At 35.9% G+C, this 21,189-nt stretch overlaps 2 protein-coding genes across 4 annotated transcripts in view; one reads left to right on the top strand and one right to left on the bottom strand.

Moving 5' to 3' along the window:
- Window positions 1-2,235, top strand: part of HACD4 (3-hydroxyacyl-CoA dehydratase 4) — a 39,414-nt gene extending 37,179 nt beyond the window's left edge. For 2 of the 3 annotated variants that reach the window (XM_027859082.1, XM_027859083.1), the window contains exons 6-7: window positions 1,070-1,195; window positions 1,816-2,235. In XM_027859082.1, coding sequence (XP_027714883.1) covers window positions 1,070-1,195; window positions 1,816-1,898 — 209 coding nt within the window. In that variant the 3' untranslated portion in view covers window positions 1,899-2,235. The remainder of the gene's footprint in view (window positions 1-1,069; window positions 1,196-1,815) is intronic. The other variant, XM_027859084.1, reaches the window with a different exon arrangement.
- A 9,300-nt stretch (window positions 2,236-11,535) lies between these two features.
- FOCAD (focadhesin) overlaps window positions 11,536-21,189 on the bottom strand; it is a 351,817-nt gene continuing 342,163 nt past the window's right edge. The window contains exons 43-44 of the mRNA XM_027859022.1: window positions 13,749-13,824; window positions 11,536-11,897 (exon numbers count right to left, since the gene is read on the bottom strand). Coding sequence (XP_027714823.1) covers window positions 11,824-11,897; window positions 13,749-13,824 — 150 coding nt within the window. The 3' untranslated portion in view covers window positions 11,536-11,823. The remainder of the gene's footprint in view (window positions 11,898-13,748; window positions 13,825-21,189) is intronic.

The raw sequence follows: 21,189 nt of genomic DNA, 5'->3' as shown, positions 1-21,189 counted from the left end.
TACTACTACTACTACTACTACTACTACTGCTGCTGCTACTACTGCTGCTACTACTACTGCTACTACTGCTACTACTACTTCAATATTTGCACACCCTTACCAATAGTACTCTATTACCAACTTGGTGGATTTCAATTAGCTGTCACTGAAAAATTTATCATCCTGTGCCTAACCTAGTGTAGATCCTGCACTTAGTTGGCATTGAGAACCCAGGATTGCTTTTATGCAACAGTAATCATAGTGGGAGGTTGCTTCTTAAATCTTAGAAAGTATTTGAAATAATGCATATCTTATCAGCTTGAAAACTAAGGTATAGCATCCAAAATTTGCAATGTGACAGCTGTAGTTAAGTATCTGAGGGAGTAGGAGGGCAGCAGAAGATGTGCTGAATCTGAGAGAAGGCTCTCCCTCTCTTCTCACCAAGCCTAGAGTCAGGAAGACCTGAGTTCAAATCTAACCTCAAAAACTTACTAGATTTGACCCTGCGCAAGATCTTAATTTGCTTGCCCTGGTTTCCCCATCTGTAAAATGGGGCTAATAATAGCACCTACCATCCGGGGTTTATTGTGAGGATCAAATGTGATAATAGTTGTAAAGTGCTTTGCACAGTGGCTGGCACACAGTAAGTTTTACGTAAATGCTGGTTATCATTATCAATTAATTTAGGTTTTTTCTACAGACAAAATAGAGCAGCAGACATATGAAACAATACAGCACAATATGCTACTTTTCTTTTCTTTTCTTTTTTTTTTTTTGGTGAGACAATTGGGGTTAAGTGACTTGCCCAGAGTCACACAGGTAGTGAGTGTTATGTGTCTGAGGCCAGATTTGAACTCAGGTGCTCCCAACTTCAGGGCCGGTGTTTTATCCACTGCGCCACCTCGCTGCACCAATATACTAACTTTTTAACAACCATGATAGAGTTGATAAACCAGTGACTGATTTGCCAAAGCACTAGCCTGCTTTAATGAAATTTTCTAAAAACCCTTTTTCTTTGTAGTCTCATACCATACTATGGAAACACGTCAAGCACAGGTACTTTAACATGACTTCTTTTCTACATTAACAGCATTTGTCAGCTACCAATCACTGCCTTATTTCGAAACCTTTGGCACTTACTCCACCAAACTGCCCTTTGACTTATCAATATATTTTCCATATGTTTTAAAAATATACCTCGTGGTGCTTTTTGTAGGTAAGTTTTTCCTCAGTTTTTCATCTATGTTTTGCTGAGAGGTTGGGTTTTTGGTGGTAGAGAAGTTTAAAAAAAAATTTAATTTCTGGGCAATTTGGTCAAGGTGGGAGGAGAATGTTCTTTGAGGGAGAGAGCAGGATAATGATATCTATTCCAATGCTTCACCAAATAGCATGAAAAGTTTGATTGCTCTGGCTGGGAAACCAAGGTAAATAAATTCCTGTACTGGCAAAGCAGTTCTCAACTTCAGCTGCCTGTGCAATCCCACAAAATGTTATTTTGATGATCTTAGAAGCCCAAGTATACTCACCATATCAGAGATGAGAATATTATTCCTATGGAGAACAGATAAATGTTATATTTTAGTAGGGGGAGGAAGCTATCCCAAATAGGGGAGGTAAAGAAATGCTTAGCCCATTCAGATTGTATCACTAGAAGCTGGGAAGGGGGGATTTCCCCACTTGCAGAAAGACTTGGGAAAATTTCTGTTGTAGGTTAGCATCATAGTAATAGCAGGATAATATCACCAAGGCACCCATGCGGTCTTTTAGAACTCTTTCAAGACAATATGAATGGATACTCAATTTTCCTTGCCTTTGCTATTTCTCCCCCAAAATCAGGTATGTATTTTACCTATGATCACCTCTACTCGGAAAGAAAAAATATCCTCAAAACCTTTCATGTCAAAGAGAAGAAAAACTGAGGCTTTGTCATGAAGACCATCTTGTGCAATATGCTGCTGCTAACATACCATGTGAAGTACTTAGATTGGAAAAATGCCAAATGCTTGAAAAATAGCTATTTTTTTTAACTTGGAATCAAATGGAAACCCTTCAAAGAACCTTGGGCATTCAAATATGGTTGTTCTGTTTCATAGACATTTTGCATCTAATATATGCTTCCTGCCTCACCACCACTGTGGATTTTTGCTGTTGCTGAAAATTATATTGGATATTTTTGTAGCAGCTTTTTTTTCCCCCTTGTAAGCTAAACAACTGGAATAAATTCAACTGGAATAGAGCCTCAATTCATTTTTGAAACAGAGTCTAATAGCCTAAATTACTTCCAGTTACATATATGTTTTTCCTTTGCATTTTTTTTTTTTGTGTGTCTGAGTTCTCAAAGTAAAAACACAGAGCCAGGACAAGTTGAGAGCCAATGTATAGGGAAGACATTCATGAAACATATCCTGCTCTTGTCTATATAGTAACCCACTTTATGGATATGTTTCAAGTTTTCCACAGCTAGTAATCTAAACTCCTATCAGTATTAAATTCACCTGGAAAAGGCTATGCCAAGTAAAAAGAGCAAAACCAGTGAATTTCCTTCACTATTGAACTAAGAGTTCAAGTTATTTAGGGCTAATACCTTGAAGAGGATATTTAATTAGCCTAGAAGTTTTGTCATTTCAGCAAAACACAAATGATATATCTTGTTATATCATGTTATGATACCCAAGTACCATTTACTAGAAAATCAATTTTTACTTTTTTAGAAAGAGAAAGTCAATTCAACTGAATTAAATATTTGATAAGAAACAAGCAATTATGCTATGTAATTAAAGACACTTGATTGGGTGTTTGTCAACTTTCACAGTTTTCCAGGCATTTTCAAATGGAGAAATATTAAATAATCACCTCATTTAAGATAACAATGTTGTCTGTTTCACTTTTCAAGTTAATAAAACTTAGCCAATGACAAGGGGAAAAAAGGGGGCTCTAGTAACTTTGCAGGATTCAAATCACTTTTTCTGCCAATCCCTATGGGTTCAGTGATCACTTCTACAAATGACTACGCCAATTATAGATCTAGCTTCCATTTCTCTTCTGTGATCTAGTCCCAAATCTCCAGTTGCCTGCTAATCATATTAGCATGGGGAATGGCAGTCATTTCACAAAATCACGTGTTTGAAATACCAAAGGAATGTCAATGTGCCTTTGGCGGTCCAAGCACATGAGAGTTGGATAGCCAATGCTGAACTCATCTTCTCCCACAAGTCTTTTTACCCTTTCTTTCAACTTCTGTATTTATACTGGTAGTACTAACATCTCTTTGTCATCCTAGTCCAAAAGAAAACCACCATTTTTGACTCTTCCCTTTCCTGCATCACCCCCAACCCATCAGTTGTCAAATCTTATTGGTTATACTTTCACAATCTGTCAAACCTCTCTGCCTCTCTCCACTCACATTGTCACTATCTAGGTCGTGCCTCACTAGCTCTTGCCTGGATTACTTCAACAGCCTTCTACCTGGTCTCTATGCCTGCAGTTACTTCACTCTCTACTGCTTCATGGCAAAATAATCCTCCTAATATAGGAATAGGGAACTCCCTAGTGAGGAAGTCAGCATCTTCTTTGCAATTTATATCCTTGGAGAGCTGCCTAGAGCATTGTAATTTAGGTGACTTGTCCAGGGTTACACAGCTCATACGTCAGTAGATCTTGAACCCAGGCTTTCTAGCTTTAAGGCCAGCTCTCTATTCATTACTAGACCAAGCTGCCTCTCCTTTCTAATATACTTATCTATATAGTATTTTTGAGAAGTGATTTGAAAACTAGAAAGTGCTAAATAGATACAAGCTGTTAATCTATACATCTGATCGTTCCATCTTTCTGCTTAAAAGCCTTCACTGGCCCCAATTGCCTATAAGGTAAAACCAAAGCTTCTTATACTGGTATTTCAGATCCTCCACAATTTGACTCCAATAATCTTATTAACTTTTTCATGCTACTTCTTTTCACACATTCTGCATTCCAGCCAAACTAGGCTAATTGTTATTTCCTCGTCTTATTCTGCCTTCTTCTGTCTCCATGCATTTGCATGCCATATCTTATGACTTAAAATGAACAAAGCTGATCCCAGAATATGGTTGAATTATCACCTAGAACTAACATGATCTAGACTCACTGAAAGAATTAACACTATTATTTCAAGGGGAAATAATTGGACAGAATTTATTCATAGCTTCATTTCTCCTTATGTACAGTTTTAAGGGAATATTTTCCAAATAGCTCACTTCATAAACCAGAGTCCTTCCAAAAACATACAACTTCTAGAAGAACCCAAAAACAAAATAAATTCAAGTTCATTTAATCTTGAAATGGAATGAAACATTGAGTTCAGTCCTTTAGATTGTCATTGTGGGGGGAAAATCAAAATGGACATGACCTGAATATTAAAAATATAAAATATTAGATGAGAACCAGATTAGAAGACCACTTTCACAGCTATGCATAGATGGTAAATCCTTAACCAGATAAGTTATGGAAACAATTATACATGATAAAATAATTTCATTTATATGAAGTTGAAAGTCTTTTGCACAAACAAAATTAATGCAACTAGTATAAAAAGAGAAGCAGTCAACTAGGAAAAAACTAGACCAAATATTGCTAATATCCAAGACACATAGGCAACTAACAAACATATTAGAACAAAAGTCATTCCCCAATAAAGTTGTAAAAACTGTGAACATTCTTCAAAAAAACTACAAACTATTAACAGTCATATGAAAGAATACTCCAAATCATTAATAATATGAAAAATTCAAATGGAAACAACTAATGTTTCACGCCACACCCAGCAAACTGGCAAAGACAACAAAAAAGGTAATAATCAGTACTGGAGAGGTTGCAACACTCATACATCATTGGTGGAGTTGTAAACATATCCAACCATTTTTAAAAAGTCAATTTGGAATCATATGAAGAAAGTGACTAAAATGTCTATACCTTTGACCAAGTGGTGTTGTTAATGATGATGACGATAGCATTTATATACTGCCTGCTATATGCCAGGCACTGCACTTCACAACTATTATCTCATCTGATCAAAGTAGATTCTACTGCTAGGCACATACACTAAGGAGGTCCATGGTAAAAAGAAAGGCCTCATAGATACCTATATATACACTTACAGCAGCATTTTTTTTATTATAATGAAGAACTGGAAACAAAGTAGATACCCATCAATAAGGGAATTGCTAAACAATTTCTGGTACATGAATGTAATAGAATATTACTGTAGTGTAAAAAATGATGAAAGTGATGAATGCAGAGAAACATAGGAAACATGAACAGATGCAAAATTAATTAGATTATATGCTACAAAAATCTACATGGAAAGATCTGCAAAAACAAAACAATCAAAACTGAATACTATGAAATTATAATGGTCAAACTTGGCCCCCAAAGCCCCTCTTCTGGCTTCTTTGCCAAAATGAGGAATTTTAGGTCAACATATAAATGAATGAATGAAACATTTATTAAGTACTTACTATGTGCAAAACACTGTGTGTAAGTGTAAATACAAAAGATAGCCCATTTTCAAGGAGTTTACAATCTAATGGAGGAGAAAACACATATGGAAGGTTTCAGCTGCAGGTTAAATGGGAGTGTCTCTTGGTCCTTAAGGTACAGCAGTAGCAAAGCAGATGTTAATGCCTCTTCTTTAATGTCATTATTTAATGCCACTATTCACACAGCTTTTGGGTTCAGGGTCCTAGATTGTCACCAACACGATCTGAGGGGAGATGGTTCCTTGAGGCAGTGATGGTCATTTGACTTGCCTGACACATGCTGCCTCCTCTCTCAGGGTACTTTGCTGCTTCACCAAGGTGGGCTTGCTTGCCCTGTGTGCAGCAGTTGGTTAGGATGGTTGGCTCTTTCTCTACAGGAGTTACTTTCCCAGATGACAGCTAAGGGCTGGGGCTGGAGGAAGCAGGCATTAGAGAGAAAGGAAAATTTACAACTCAACTCTTAAAAAGTGAATTTTTAAAAATATTTTTTATTAATTTATTTTATCAACAATCACTTCTATAAGTTTTTGAATTTTAAATTTTTCTTTCCCTCCTTCCCTATCTCCCTCCCCAAGTTGGCACAGTCTGATATAGGCTATACATATACATTCCTATTAAACATATTTTCACATTAGTGATGTTTTAAGGAAGAATTAAAACCAATAAGAGGAACCACCAGAAAGAGGAAACAAAACAGAAGAATAAAAATGCTAACAGTATGCTTTGATCTGCATTCAAACTCCATGGTTCTTTCTTTGGATGTGAATAGCATTTTCCATCACGAGACCTTTGGAGATGTCTTAGATCTTTGCATTGCTGAGAAGGGCTAAATGTATCAACGTTAGTCACGCATAATGTGGTTGTTACTGTGTACAACATTCTCCTGGTTCTGCTTACTTCACTCAGCATCAGTCCATACAAGTCTTTCCAGGTTTTTCTGAAGTCCGCTTGCTCAACATTTCTTATAGGAAAATAGTATTCCATTACATTCATATACCACAACTTGTTCAGCCATTCCCCAATTGATGGGCATCCCCTCAATTTCAAATTCTTTGCCACCACAAAAAGAGCTGCTATAAATATTTTTTGTACATGTGAGTCTTTTTCCCATTTTTATGATCTCTTTGGGATACAGCCCTAGAAGTGCTATTGCTGGATCAAAGGGCATACACATTTTGATAGCCCTTTGGGCATAGTTTCAATTTGCTCTCCAAAATGGTTGGATCATTTCACAACTCCACCAACAACGCATTAGTGTTCCAATAAAATGAATGTTAAAAATCGTCTTGACATATGAATAGAGGAAAAAGATTATTTAAAAAAAAGAAAAACAATTTTTTTTAGAATTACCACTGCCATCCCAACCTTCAGTAAACACCATTCTGATCAGTTAGCAGCCATCAATATTGAGGCATGACTCTCCACCAGCAAAAGGATAAGGACTTGCTAAAGGCTTAGATGATGGTTAGCATTTTAGCAATGTTGTTTTTTTTTTTTAAATTAGGGTATGTACATTTTTTAGCAACATAATACTGTTGCACACTTTACAGACTACAGTGTAGTGTGAATAAAACTTTCATGTGCACTGGGAAATGAAAAAAATTATGTGACTTGCTTTATTGCAATATTCATTTTAATGTGGTGGTATGGAACAGAACTGCAATATTTCTGAAGTACACCTCTATTTCAAATATACTATAAACACATGAAAGAGAATATTTTAAATATTTACAAAGGATAGGACTTATTTTTTTTTCTTTTTGGTTTCAAATGTCAGGGAGAAATTCCTAAGTCTCAAAATAATCTTCAGCACTTATGCTCATAAGCAGTATCTACCATATCAGTGACAGCTGCTGGGACCACGGAAGGGGACAAATGGTATCAAAATCAACTCTGGATATTTCTTTTTTAAAGTTTCCATTACCTAGCAAATCCCTTCCAACCTAACATTCCATAAGTGCTATCATCACATCCATTCAGTTTCTCCATTAAGAAGGCAATGGACTAAAACTTGAAACTATCATTTCTTCTAATTTATGTGGTTTTTTTTTTTCAGTTTCAGGAAATGCGTTTTTACTTTATTACATTTACTCATGATATTATATCTTTGAATTTAAATATCTGATCAACAAATATTTAACTTTAGTTTTAACTGTCAGTAAGTTCAATGAAGACAGGAGTCCCATCCTATATAAATTTGATATTTTCTTCAGTGCTTAATAATTAGAATCAGCATTAAAGTATCTTGAACATACATGTGCATGTGTAGCTGAAAATGATCACGTAAGGTCATTCAAGAAAATTCATTACTAGACAGTGGAGAAGAAATAGAATTCTTCAGACTAGGAAACACTGAAAAGAGAAAGGATGTATTTGGTAGTGAGTGAATGTTCACTTTAAATCTGAATTAGTGATGTAAATCATAACATTGTAAACATTCAGATTATGTCCTGAAAGAAATAATGTTTTTTTACACTGGTAAAAATGTTTAAGGAAAAAAAAAACACCTTGTACACATTTCTTTATGTATATAGACCTTAAGTACATGTGTCTGAGTTTAATAGTGCTAAGTATAAAAATACTTTAAAATTCAAGTGAACAATTTAATCAACTTTATTTTTTGCCATGTTATCTTCTTCATTTTCATGATTATTGTTTCTCAGATGTCATATCCATGTTCTTGTTTTTTTGTATGGTCTTAATGAATCTCAATTTTGTTAAGACTTCCTTCTCAGGGGCAGACACTATTACTTTATGTGTTCTTCGCATAAAGGAGGGGGAGCTAGATGGTGCAGTGGATAGAGTGCCAGGCCTGGAGTCAGGAAGACATCTTTCTGAATTGAAATCTGGCCTCAGACACTTACTTGCTGTGTGACCCTGGGCAAGTCACTTAACCCTGGTTGTCTCAGTTCCCTCATCTGTAAAATGAACTGCAGAAGGAAATGGCAAACCACTCCAGTATTTCTGCCAAGAAAACCCCAAATGGAGTCATGAAGAGTCAGACACAACTGAAATGACTGAACAACACATCAAAGAGACTGCCAAGAAAACGACATGATATTTTATAGACACCAGTGAATATAGTTCTCTGTTCTGGGGAGACAACCACTATAGTAATTTGTTTTGTTTATATAGTTGTTTTAAAATGTCGAATAAGATTCTTGAAGTTTTTTTGTTTTGATTTTTTTTTTTTTGGTCAAGAGGTGACTACCAAAGACTTATATTCTAAATGACCAAAGGATGCAGTAAGCTTCATAGGAAAGCAGGTTTCAAGGTGCTCCAGGCAGAATTCATTTCTAGAGGATATCCTTCAACACTAATCTCATAGTTATTAATTTGTTAACAATGTCTTGGGCAGTTTCTCTGCTTTCAAAAACAAACAAAAGAACCAAGACTACACATATTGGAGATTTTCCTTTTGTTTACATTGTGGAGAGACAGTATTTTATGGTGTAGAAAGTAAGCTGGCCTTTCTCAGAGCTAGAGACTTGAACCCTGTTCAAGTTGGCAATGTGACTTTTAAAATCATTTAAAAGTTATTTAAGATCTCAGAGAAATAGGCAACTCTATAAAACTTTAAGTTTCAAAGAAGGCGACAATCTGGATTGAGAAAATTTTCTTATCTGGGAGTTCCCTATGTCAGCCAAATCACAGGCCCAGTCCCTCAGCTTAAAAATTTTGAGATCTCCAATTTGGAAACTATTCGGAACAAAGTGAAGTGCCCTAAAGGAACTCCTTTATTCATACTGATAAGTATGTTCAATAGTATTATAGTTAACTAAACAGAAGGGCCTGGCATATACGATGATGTTTGATGGGCTTAAGGATATATTCTAAAGGTCTTCATAAACAGGAAAATCCTAAGTCTGCTGTACTCTACTGAATTGTTACGTCTTCGGAGTGGGGTTTGAGCTGGGGAGTAGAGTGGGGTTAAGGGGATTTGTTCTATGAAGTTTGCATCCAGTCAAAGGGCTGCACTTAAGGACCTAGAGGGCCACTTGTGACCTCAAGGCCACAGGCTCCCCATCCCTGGGTTAGGAGGTGCACATGCATTTTCATTTTCTTTTCATCACTGTCTTTCCTTCCTCCAATTCTTCTCTCTCTGAGGGAGTGGAACAGATTATATGGTAAAACACTGGGGATACTGGAGAGGTTGGACCAGGCTAGTCTAATCTGATGTCTGGCTTGAATGTGGAAAAAATGAAATGTCTAGATATCCCAACTAATGCCGTTATTGTAACACAGGTATAGCAAAACATATAGCATTGATTTTATTGACTCACTGACTGTTGTTGGGGTCCAGGTAAAATTAAAAAGTAGATGACTTTAGCCTTTATTGCTCTCTTACCTTCTGCATTTCCTCATCCCTTGGGAATAATCAGTGTTTGAGGCATGCTGTCTTCTGGTTGTCCAAAGTCCCCAAACCCCATACTCAAATTTTAAAAGGCTACACTTAGTTAAGTCATATTAATGTGTAATTCAAGGGATGTATCAGTAGGTATGTCTTTGTAGCCCCTTTCTCCTTCAATTGCTTTTCCTTCAATGTTTAGTCTTCCAGTATAAAAGCTGAGCAATATCCACCACTATCCTCAATCCCAACAGAGTTAGAAGAGAACCTGAATGCTAAAGACTGCAGTACAACAAAGTACACTTAAAAGTTGGAAGGATTAAGGTCTTATAGTTACTTTAGGCATGAGCACCAGAGAAGGTAAGGTGGGCAATAGGATGGTTATAAAGATGCACTGAAATACATCACCAAACAAGGCAGATTAATTGTGTATAGGGGCTGCACAGAATCCGTGATGGTTCTTCTTGTACAGAATTATTGTGTATCCTATACAAAAGAGAATAAAGTTTTAAACCATGACAGGGCCTGCTAACCCAGAGGACAGACAAGAGAAATGACCAGGCTAAGCATTGGCTGAGTCTGTCAAACTCATTTGAACACCTCAAAACCAGAATGATAAAACTAAGCAGCATCATGCGACCTAGGGTAAAAAGCACTGGTCTTTGAGTCAGAAGATACAGGTTCAAGTTCCAGCTCCAACATCTCCTTGCAATCTGGACGTGAACAATTCATTTGGACCTCTCTCAGTTTTAATTTTCTCAGCTATAAAATGGGAATAACAATAATTTGCTTATCTCAACAAATTATTGTTTTATAAACCTCAAAATTCTATATAAATCAATGATTATTGCTGTTATTACCAACAATAGGCATTTTTCAAGCTACCCCATATTAGCTCGACCATATAATTGTTCTTACCTCTTCCACCTATGTATGAATATATTTGCAAACAGATAGAGGTATATGTAACTATGCAAATAGGTACAGGCACATATTTTAGGCTAAAAATATACCACTAGCTAATACATATAGAAAGAACAGCTATTAAAGTCTTCTCTGTATAAGATGAACACAGAATGTTTAATTAGGAAGGCAACTTTCATGTCATACAGTCCAAATCCCTTTTTTAATAGATGGTAAAACTGAGGACCAACCAGAGAGAAAAATAGGTTGCCCAGGTCACCCAACTAATAGCAAAATTTATTATCGAAATAGTAATATGACCTAGAGATCTAAGTTTCCCAATTTCTAATCCAATACTCCTTCTATAATAACATGCTGAGCCCAGGTCCCTATTATGATATTGTGGAAATTTAAAAAGTATTTTTCAATGACTAAAACCACTGGTGATTCTAATCAAGGTATAATTCCTTACTTAAATGATTAACCTTTATAATAATAGTATAAACTGAACCACTCTTAATGAATTTATCAAATGTCCTTCCCCAGTTAAGCCAATTCAATGTGCATTACTTAATATTTATACTTGTATATTAATTCAGATAAAAGTGTATTTTAATCAATAAGAATCAGACATCTTGTTTTAGCTAATCAAATCCATTATAGGGTACATAGGAAATGTGGGTAAGGGAAGAACGACATTGCCATCCACTTTGTAACCTGGCTTTTTGCCATTCAGTGTTAAAGTGAAAAACTCTTCATATTTTCCAAATAAATATGATTACATACAATAAATCCACAAGATTATTTTTATTTGGATCTTGAGTATTATATTTTAAGGCTTTGTAAAACAAAAACTCTACAGTTTGAAATCTGTGTAAGTTAAGGAAAATATAATCTAGGGTTCCAGTCCAAATTTGGTCTGTTAATCAAACCAGTCCATGGTGATTCCTGGTATGTCTGTTCCAAATATCCGGGCAGCAATATGTCATTCTGCTTTCTGCTGTATGTCTGGAATGGACAAACACTAAGCTTAAGATTCCTCCTTTTTCCAGCTGAGAATGCTGACTTCTGGCAGAATGGTTACCAACCATATGCCCTGGACCACACTACTTTCTTCTTAAATTCAGGGAAAAACCTCAAGGCCAGAATCGTAGCTAGGGAAACAAAAAAAACACAAAGGATATTATTGCATTTTGTGGATCTGTATGTCAGTTTTTATCTAAAAAGGTACAGGAATAGAACCTGTCCTTTCCTTCTGTAGTCAGCTTTGTTCGGCTTCTGTTTCAATCCCCTCTTAGTCCCAGTTATAGATGTAGAATCAGAGTTCAAGGCCAAGACTTGCCATTAAGCTTTGGCAAAATCTTAATGACCAACAGAGAATCCTACAAAAATGTTGCATAGTCAGATTACAAAGTAATGATTGAGGCACTCTAACCTGAATTTAAATAAAAGCTATCACTTTAATTGAATTGATCAATGGACCAGGTTTGATTATATTACACTGTTTACTCACATGACTACAAATACATATCCTTTTGTAACTATTAATACAGGATCTCTCAGGAATCAGTATAAATTAAGGCAGCCCTGCTATATCTTCTTGAGTTAACCTTCTAAAAGTTTTATTTTAGCCTATGACTCCAAGCGTTTTAGGTTCCCTTGGTTAATTAAGATTCTTTAAAATTTCAGTGTAAGGGTTGTTGAGCCCTTATAAAACCAAGAATACAGCAGTGGGTGAACTCAACAAGAAGTGAATCCAAGTAAATATGGACTTCCTTAAACAAGTTTTCCATGTACCTGACACACACCAGCTATTGGTTGGTGTTATACCCTGAAAGAGACTACGGGCCAAGCCTATAACCATTAAAATCAAACTCTAAGAAAAATGGAAAGACAAAATCTAGGTTTCTAAGGATAGAGAAAAGTTAAGAATATTAGCTACAGTATCAGAGAACCTCAGCATTGGAAGAGAATTCCTAAGTCTTTAATTCAATGTCTACTTGAGGAATGAATCTCTTTCTAAAACACCCCTGAAAAGTTATCTGGCTGAACACTTTTCATGAGGGGAAAGAATTCAACTCCATTTTTGCACAGCGGAAGTAAAGTCATATTCTGTGCTCCGTCAAGCAAACAAAGGGCCAAAGGGGGAAGATTTTCTCGAGGTAAGTAATTCTAGGCAGCAAAGGCGTATAGATAATGGTAATATTTTATGTCATGACACTAGCACCAGAAGTTTATCACTGGTACTCCTCACAACTTCAGCTGCTAGAAAAACGCACATGGACCACTAGTGTTGGAATAGAAACATCTATAAAATTTCAAAGGAAAGGTCCCCCATCTTTGCACATGTACTACTCTGATATGAAGTACAGAGGTTTCTCCAATTAATAAAACTAAGTAATCAATCAACTAAAAAGCATTCATTAGGCACCTACTATGTGCCAGGCACTGATGGAAAAAGCCAGAGATACAAAAGCAAAATCAAAACAGTCTCTGTTTACAACACATACTCTTATTTAAGTATATAAAAAGTAAATCATAAGATACAGAGCCATCTGTAGCTCATGTTTCTGGATTACAAAGTCACACTGTGGGATTGCCAAATCTGGTGATATGAGTAGGCCCCAATTAGTGCAAATAAGTGGCACTACCCCTAAAATGGTCACATTATTCAAATTTGTACTGTCTCATTTCCACTGGAGTGCAACAAATTATCATATTTTTATACAATTATAACTTTGAATAGTGCACATTTGAATACGAGACCATGAATGGGATTCACTATTTACACTAATCTATATCTACCTACTGCTGAAAAGTAATACTAAAACTAATATATTTGTATAGTGATTCACAATTTACAAAGTACTTTCTTATATATTTTGCTTTCCCAAAGTGAAATCAAGATCTCTCTTAGAAAATACTGTAAAATAATAAGGCTAGAGTACATCATGAGACACCTAATGTTCTTTACCAGGTGACAGAGAAAGTATAAAAAACAATACCTTTCAAGAGATCTCTGGAACTCGATGAGAGTGCTTCTTGAGGACTTTCCATAATACTGAATAGCCAATCAATGAACTAGGGTAAAACGAAACCTAGTATTAGTGAAGAGATCTCTACCATCAAGAACCAATTACTTGGGACCAGACAAAAGTCAGAATATTAACAAACATGAGGATATTTGAGACTCCCAGCATTCTGAATCTGGCCAATATACAATGGTGGCACGTGGTCAAATGGGCTGTAAGTTTCATTCATGAGGAGAACTGACTGTACCAAACTTAAATCTAGTTTCCTGATTCACTAAATTGCACAGTAAACAGTTATAAGCATTTACAGCTGGATGGGCAGGAGCAATTCCAACTAAGCCAGGTTGATCCTCCAGCCGTGCTCCCATCTAGCTTGTCCAGAACAAGAACAAGACCATAGAATTATCATCTTCTTTCAAAAAGAAAATTACTATTTTATTACAAACTTGACAAACATCAACAAACAACACCATTCCAATGTACAAAGAACACATAAAATTTATGTATGAAATTGTGAACTTCTGTTACTCTGTTTATTTTTTAACTATATTCAATTTAACAAAAGGCAAAAAAGTGCCCGACTTGTCGGTGTTCCCTTTTGAACTCTGGCTTTCTTCTGAGTTGAGTACTTTTGCAATATTTCACTGAAGCTCTGTTTTTGCTTTTAATTTTTTTTCCAGCACTACTACTATCCACTAAGTCCCTACAACCACCTCCTTCCACTCCCCTCTCCAAGTAAAAGCCTTCCCATGTAACAGATGAATAGTAAATATAGTCAAACAAAACAAATTCATACATAGGCCATGTCTCAAAACATGTCTCCTATTCCTCTAGTCCAGGGGTGGAGAACCTGTGGCCTAAAGGCCACATGTGGGCCCGAGGTCCTCCAGTGTGGCCCTTTGACTGAATCCAAACTTCACAGAACAAATCCCCTTAATAAAAGGATTTGTTCTGTAAAACTTGGACTCAATCAAAAGGCTGCACCTGAGGACCTAGAGGGTCACACGTGGCCTCGAGGCCACAAGCTCCTCACCCCTGCTCCAGTCTATCCCCTCTCAGTCTCAGAGGCAGGACATATGCCTCACCATGAGTCTTCTGAAGTTCATGCCTGGTCATGGCATTGGACAGAGTTCTTAAGTCTTTTAAAGTTGTTTTCCTTTATTGTAGTCACTATATAAATTATTCTCCTGGTGCTGTTTATTCAAATTAATAAGTGTTAGGTACCTAATACAGAGATTGTGGCAGGCTTACTTTACTGCATCAGTTCATACAATAGATTTCTCTATCCATTTGTAGTAGGAGCAATATCTTCTAAGGCCCTGATACATAAGCTAAGATAGTTTTCCCCTAAAAAGCAGGGAAGCTGTGCCTGTGACTTAATTGGGTGAGGAGGCTAAGGCTCAAGCAATTGATGTGACTTCTGAAAAAAGGTCAGTGCTACTCATACCTGCTGGATGTTTTATTGCTATGTGAGTGAACCTATACATCCTGATGCCCAGGACTGATTCTGCATGGACAGAAGGGACTGGTAACATGATGTCATGGATAGAATCCTGGACCTGGAATCAAGAAGATCTGTGTTCAGATCCTGCCTCTGACACTTACTAGCTGTATGACTAGGCAAGTCACAACCTCTACTGGCTTCACTTCATCAATAAAAAGAAAGAGTGAGACTCCATGGCCTCTCAGATCCCTTCCAACTTAAAAAAATAAGTCTGTATTCCTATAGTCTACCCAAACCAGTGCTGTATTCTTCCTGAATATCCTTTATATGCTATTTTAAAGTAAACTGGTTTTTTTGTTAAGCGTTTTGGCCAAGATGGCAGAGTACAGAAGCACTAAGCCAAGTTCTCCCAATACTCCCCTCCAAACAACTTTACAATAACACCTCAAATAGAATTCTGGAGTGACAAAGCCAACAAAAAGTCAGAATGAGACATTCTTCCAGCCCAAGAAACCAAGGAAGGTTGGAAAGAGAGATCTGTGACAGGGGATAAAGGTGGCCCAGAGTTCATGTGGACGAAACACCAGTGGTGATACTAGGTGGAAGAGACAGAAGCAGCAGCAACTTTGGGAGCTCTCAAGCTAGAGATGGTAAGAGGACCTGGCAACTAGTCAGAAAGAGATTACAAGGTACACGTGTGCTAGGGCTGGACACTGTTTGGCAACTCCATTGCCTATTCTCACTCCAAGTGACAATTCAAGGCCAGAAGGAGCACTTTTGGACAAAAGTGGAAGCCCTTAGGGGGTAGTATCATTTCAAAGGGATTAAAGACCTTGAGGAACAGTATTGTTTTTAATCCCAAAGGAGGAAGGGCACTGAAAAGCAGTATTGAGTACAATCCCAAGGGATCAGGGGGCCCTTCCTGGATAAAAACCAGACTGCAGACCAAAAGAGCAGTGACCATACAACTCCCTACATCGAACCACCTTGGAAGCACCGAAAACTTCTAAACCCCCAAAACTAGCTCTGAAAACAGCAGTGCGGAAAAAGTACAAAGCTTGAGACAGAGCCTCCTTCTCACCATGCCAGGAAAAAAGCCCAATATTAACATAAAGTTGCAAATCAAGAAAGAGCACAGAAAGATGAGCAAATAACAACAACAAAAAGAACTTGACCAAAAAAGCTACAAAGGTGACAAAGAAGATCAAAACACAAACTCAGAAGAAGACAATGAAGTCAAAACAGCTTCAAGCAAAGCCTTAAAAGAAAAAAAAAATGTAAATTGAACATAAGCCCAACAAGACTTCCTGGAAGAGCAAAAACATTATTTTCAAAATCGAATAATAGTGGTAGAGGAAAAATTAAGTAAAGAAGTGAAAGCAAAGGAAGAAAATTATGAAAGGACAATTAAAATCTTGGTAAAATAGGCAAAAAAAAAATACTGAAGAAAACAACACCTTAAAAAAAAAGAATTGGCCAAATGGAAAAAGAGGTGCAAAAATTCACTGATGAAAGTTAAAAAGCAGAATTGGCCAAATTGGAAAAAAAAAAAAAAGATACAAAAGTTCACTGAAAAAAATAATTCCTTAAAAATTAGAACTCAGCAAATGTAAGCTAATCACTTCATGAGATATCAAGAAACAATAAAATAAAATCAAAAGCCAGAGAAAAATAGAAGAATATGTGATACATCTCCTTGGAAAAAACAACTGGCCTGAAAAATAGATCCAGGAGAGATAATTTAAGCATTACTGGACTACCAGAAAGGACAATCAAAGAAAGAGCCTAGACATCACATTACAAGAAATTGTCAAAGAAAAAGGCTCAGATATCCTTACACCAGAGAGTAAAATAAAAATCGAATCCACCAATCATCACCTCAGAGAGATCGCAAAATGAAAACTCCTAGGAATATTATACCCAAATTCCAGAGCTCTCAGGTCAAAGAGAAAATATGCCAAGGAGCAAGAAAGAAACCATTCGAATGCCATGGAGTCCCAGTCAGGATCACACAAAACTTGGCAGCTACCACCTTATAGGAGCAGAGGGCTTGGAATATGATATTCTAGAAAGGAAAAGAGCTGGGATTACAACTAAGAATAACCTACCAGCAAAACAGTATGATCCTTCAAGAGAAAAAAATGGACCATTTCATGAAATAGAGAACCACCAAGTGTTCCTGATGAAAAGACTAAAACCGAATAGAAAATCTGATTTTCAAATAAATACTCAATGGAAGCATAAAAAGGTAAACATGAAAGAGAAATCACAAGGGACTCAGTAAAGTAAAACTGTGTACCTTTCTTTATGGGAAGATGATACATGTATTATCTAAGCACTCTCTCATTATTAAAGCACTTAGAAGGATTTGATATAGAAAGAGAGTACAAGAGTGTGTCAATCATGTTGAAATGATGTTAAAAAAATGGATGGACAACAAAGACAGATCCTTTGGGTGAAGGGAGAAGGGAAAGGGGTTACAGGGGAAATGAGGCATGACAGAAAGAGATTTTGCATTGGATAAAATGGGGGTGGGGTTGGGGCAGGCAATGCTTGAACCTCACTTACATACCTTGGTTCAAAAAGGAAACACACACACACACACACATACACATACACATACACATACTCAGTTGGGTATAGAACTCTATCTTACCCAACAGAGTAGTAGAAAAGGAACAGTATAAAAGAGACAGCAGATAAAAGAAGGCAGTGGTCAGAAGCAAAACAACTTTAGAGGAAAGATAGGATAAAAAGAGATAGAGAAAAGAATAAACAACAAAATAGGATGGAGGGAAAAGCATAGCCAGTAATCATAACTGTGAATATGAATGGGATGAACTCATCCATAAAATGGAAGGAGAGCAGAAGGGATTCAATACCAGAACCCAGCAATATGTTGTTTACAAGAAATACATGTGAAACATAGAGATACACATGGAGTTAAAATAAAGGGCTGAAGCAAAATCTATTATGCTTCAGCTGAAGTGAAAAGGCAGGGGTAGCAAGGTTGATCTCAGATAAAACAAAGAGAGACCTAATTAAAAGGAATAAACAGTGAGACATCTTGCTAAAAGGGACCACGGACAATGAAGTAGTAATATCAATATGAAAATTATGTGCAACAAATGGCATAGCACCCAAATTCTTAAAGAAAAGTCAAAAGCATTTCAGGAGGGAAATAAATAGTAAAAATATACCAATGGGAGACCTCAACTTTCCCCTCTCAGAGCTAGATAAGTATACCCATAAGGAGATGACTAGAATCTTAGAAAAGTTAGATTTGATAGACTTCTAGAGAAAACTGGATGGGAATAGAAAGGAGCATACCTTTTCCTCAATTGTACATGGCACCTTCACAAAAACTGACCATGTACATAAAAACCTCACAGCCAAATGCAGAAAAGCAGAACTATTAAATGCACTCTTTTCAGACCATAATGCTATAAAAATGACATCTGGAGACTAAATAATCTAAGCCTAAAGAATGAGTGGGTCAAAAAACAAATCACAGGAAAAATAAAAAATTTCAATAGAGAGTGACAACGAGACAACATTCCAAAATATGGATAATTTTTATATCTCTTAATATATACATCAATAAAAGAGAAAAATAGCAAAACAATGAACCGGCACGCAATTTTTTAAAAAATGGAAAAAAAAAAAAGAACAAATTAAAATCCTAATTTAACACCAAATTGGAAATCTTGAAAATCAAAAAAAGAGATTAATAAAATTGAAAGCAAGAACACTGAACTATAAAATAAAACTGGGAGCTGGTTTTATAGAAAAAACAACAACAATAAAATAATTGTTGGTTAATTTGATTATAAAAAAAGAAAGAAAACCAAATTAATAGTATCAAAACTGAAAAGGGTGAATGCATCACCAATGAAGATGAGATTAAAACAATTGCCAGGAGCTTTTTTGCCCAATTATATGCAAATAAATCTGACAATCTAAGTAAAATGGATGAATATTTACAAAAATATCAATTGCCCAAATTAACAGAAGAGGAAATGGGGTCATCAATGAGCTCCCTAGGAAAAAGTCCCCAGGACTAGAAAGATTGAGAAGTAAATTCTACCAAACATTTAAAGAACAATTAATTCCAATATTATATAAACTATTTGGAAAAATAAGCAAACAAGAAGTCCTACCAAATTACTTTTATGGTGCTGATACCTAAACCAGGGAGAACAAAAAAAGAGAAAGAAAACTACAGAGCAATTTCCTTAATATCAAAGCAAAAAATTTAATTAAAATATTAGCAAGGAGATTACAGCAATATATCACAAAGATTACATACTATGACCAGCTAGGAGTTGTATTAGTTGTATTAGGAAAACTATCAGGATAGTTGACCATATCAAAAACAAGAGCAACAAAAATCATATGATTATACCAACAGATGCAGAAAAAGCCTGTAACAAAATACAACACTCATTCCTATTAAAAACACTAGAAAAAATAGGAATCAATGTAGCCTTTATTAAAATGATAAGTAGTATCTATCTAAAACCAAGAACAAACATTATCTGTAAAGGATAAACTTGAAGCCTTTCCAATGAGATCAGGAGTGAAGCAAGGATGTCCATTATCACCACTATTATTTAGTATTGTAGTAGAAATACTAGCTAGAACAATAAGACAAGAAAAATAAATTGAAGGAATAAAAATAGACAACAAGAAACCAAAACTAACACTCTTTGCAGAGGAGATGATGGCATACTTAGAGAACGCTGCAGACTCAACTAAAAACTAGTTGAAACAATTAACAACTTCAGCAAAGTTGCAGGATATTAAATACCTGTAAGCAACATAAAATATTTGGGATTCTACCTGTCAAGACAAACTCAAAAACTGTATGAACACAATTACAAAACACTTCTCATACAAATAAAGACAGATACAATCAACTGGAGAAATATTAACTGGATAAGTCAATATAATAAAAACAACAATTCTACCTAAATAAATTTACTTATTTGGTTTCATACTAATCAAACTTCCAAAGAGTTATTTTACAGAGCTAGAAAAAAATAGGAACAAAATTCATCTGGAAGAATAAAAGGTCAAGAATTTCAAGGAAATCAATTAAAAAAGTTAAAGGAAGTAGCCTAGCAGTTCCTGATTTTAAACTGTATTACAAAGTGATGATCATCAAAAACAATTTGGTACTGGCTTAGAAACAGAATGGTAGAGCAGTGGAATAGATTAGTACACAATACACAGTAGCAAATTATTATAGTAATCTAGTGTTTGATAAACCCCAAAATCCAAGCTTTAGGGGGAACAACTCAACATTTGACAAAAATTGCTGGGAAAACTGGAAAGCAGTTTAGCATAGACTGGGCACTGACAAATACCTCACACCATGTACCAAGATAAAGTCAAAATGGCTAAATGAAAAAGACATAAAGGGTGATATTTTAAGTAAATTAGGGGAGCATGTAAAAAAGCACCTGTTAGATCTATGGAAAAGGGAAGAGTTTATGACTGAACAAGAGTTACATGAAATTAAGTTTTTTTCAGAAACAAAATGAATGCAGCCAAAATTAAAAGAAAAACAGGAAGCTCGGAAAAACATTTTTGCAATAAGTTTCTCTAATAAAGGTCTCATTTCTCAAATATATAGGCAACTGAGCCACATTTTTAAAAATAAGAGGCATTCCCCAGTTGATAAATGGTCAAAGGATATGAACAGGCAGTTTTCACATGAAGAAATCAAAGCTATCAATAGTCACATGAAAAAATTAACTAAACCACCACTATTACAGAAATGCAAATTAAAACAACTGTAAGCTACCACCTCACCTAACAGATTGGCTAACATGATAGAAAGGGAAAATGACAACTGCTGGGTAGAAAAATTGGGACACTGATGCACTGTTGGAATTGTGAACTAGTCCCACCATTTTGGAGAACAATTGGGAACTATGCCCAAGGGGCAATCAAACGGTGCATACC

This window comes from Vombatus ursinus, unplaced genomic scaffold (genome assembly GCF_900497805.2).
Source record: "Vombatus ursinus unplaced genomic scaffold, bare-nosed wombat genome assembly UNPS02014158.1, whole genome shotgun sequence".
In the NCBI taxonomy this organism is placed as follows: Eukaryota; Metazoa; Chordata; class Mammalia; order Diprotodontia; family Vombatidae; genus Vombatus; species Vombatus ursinus.
This window is presented reverse-complemented; position numbering and strand designations above follow the sequence as displayed.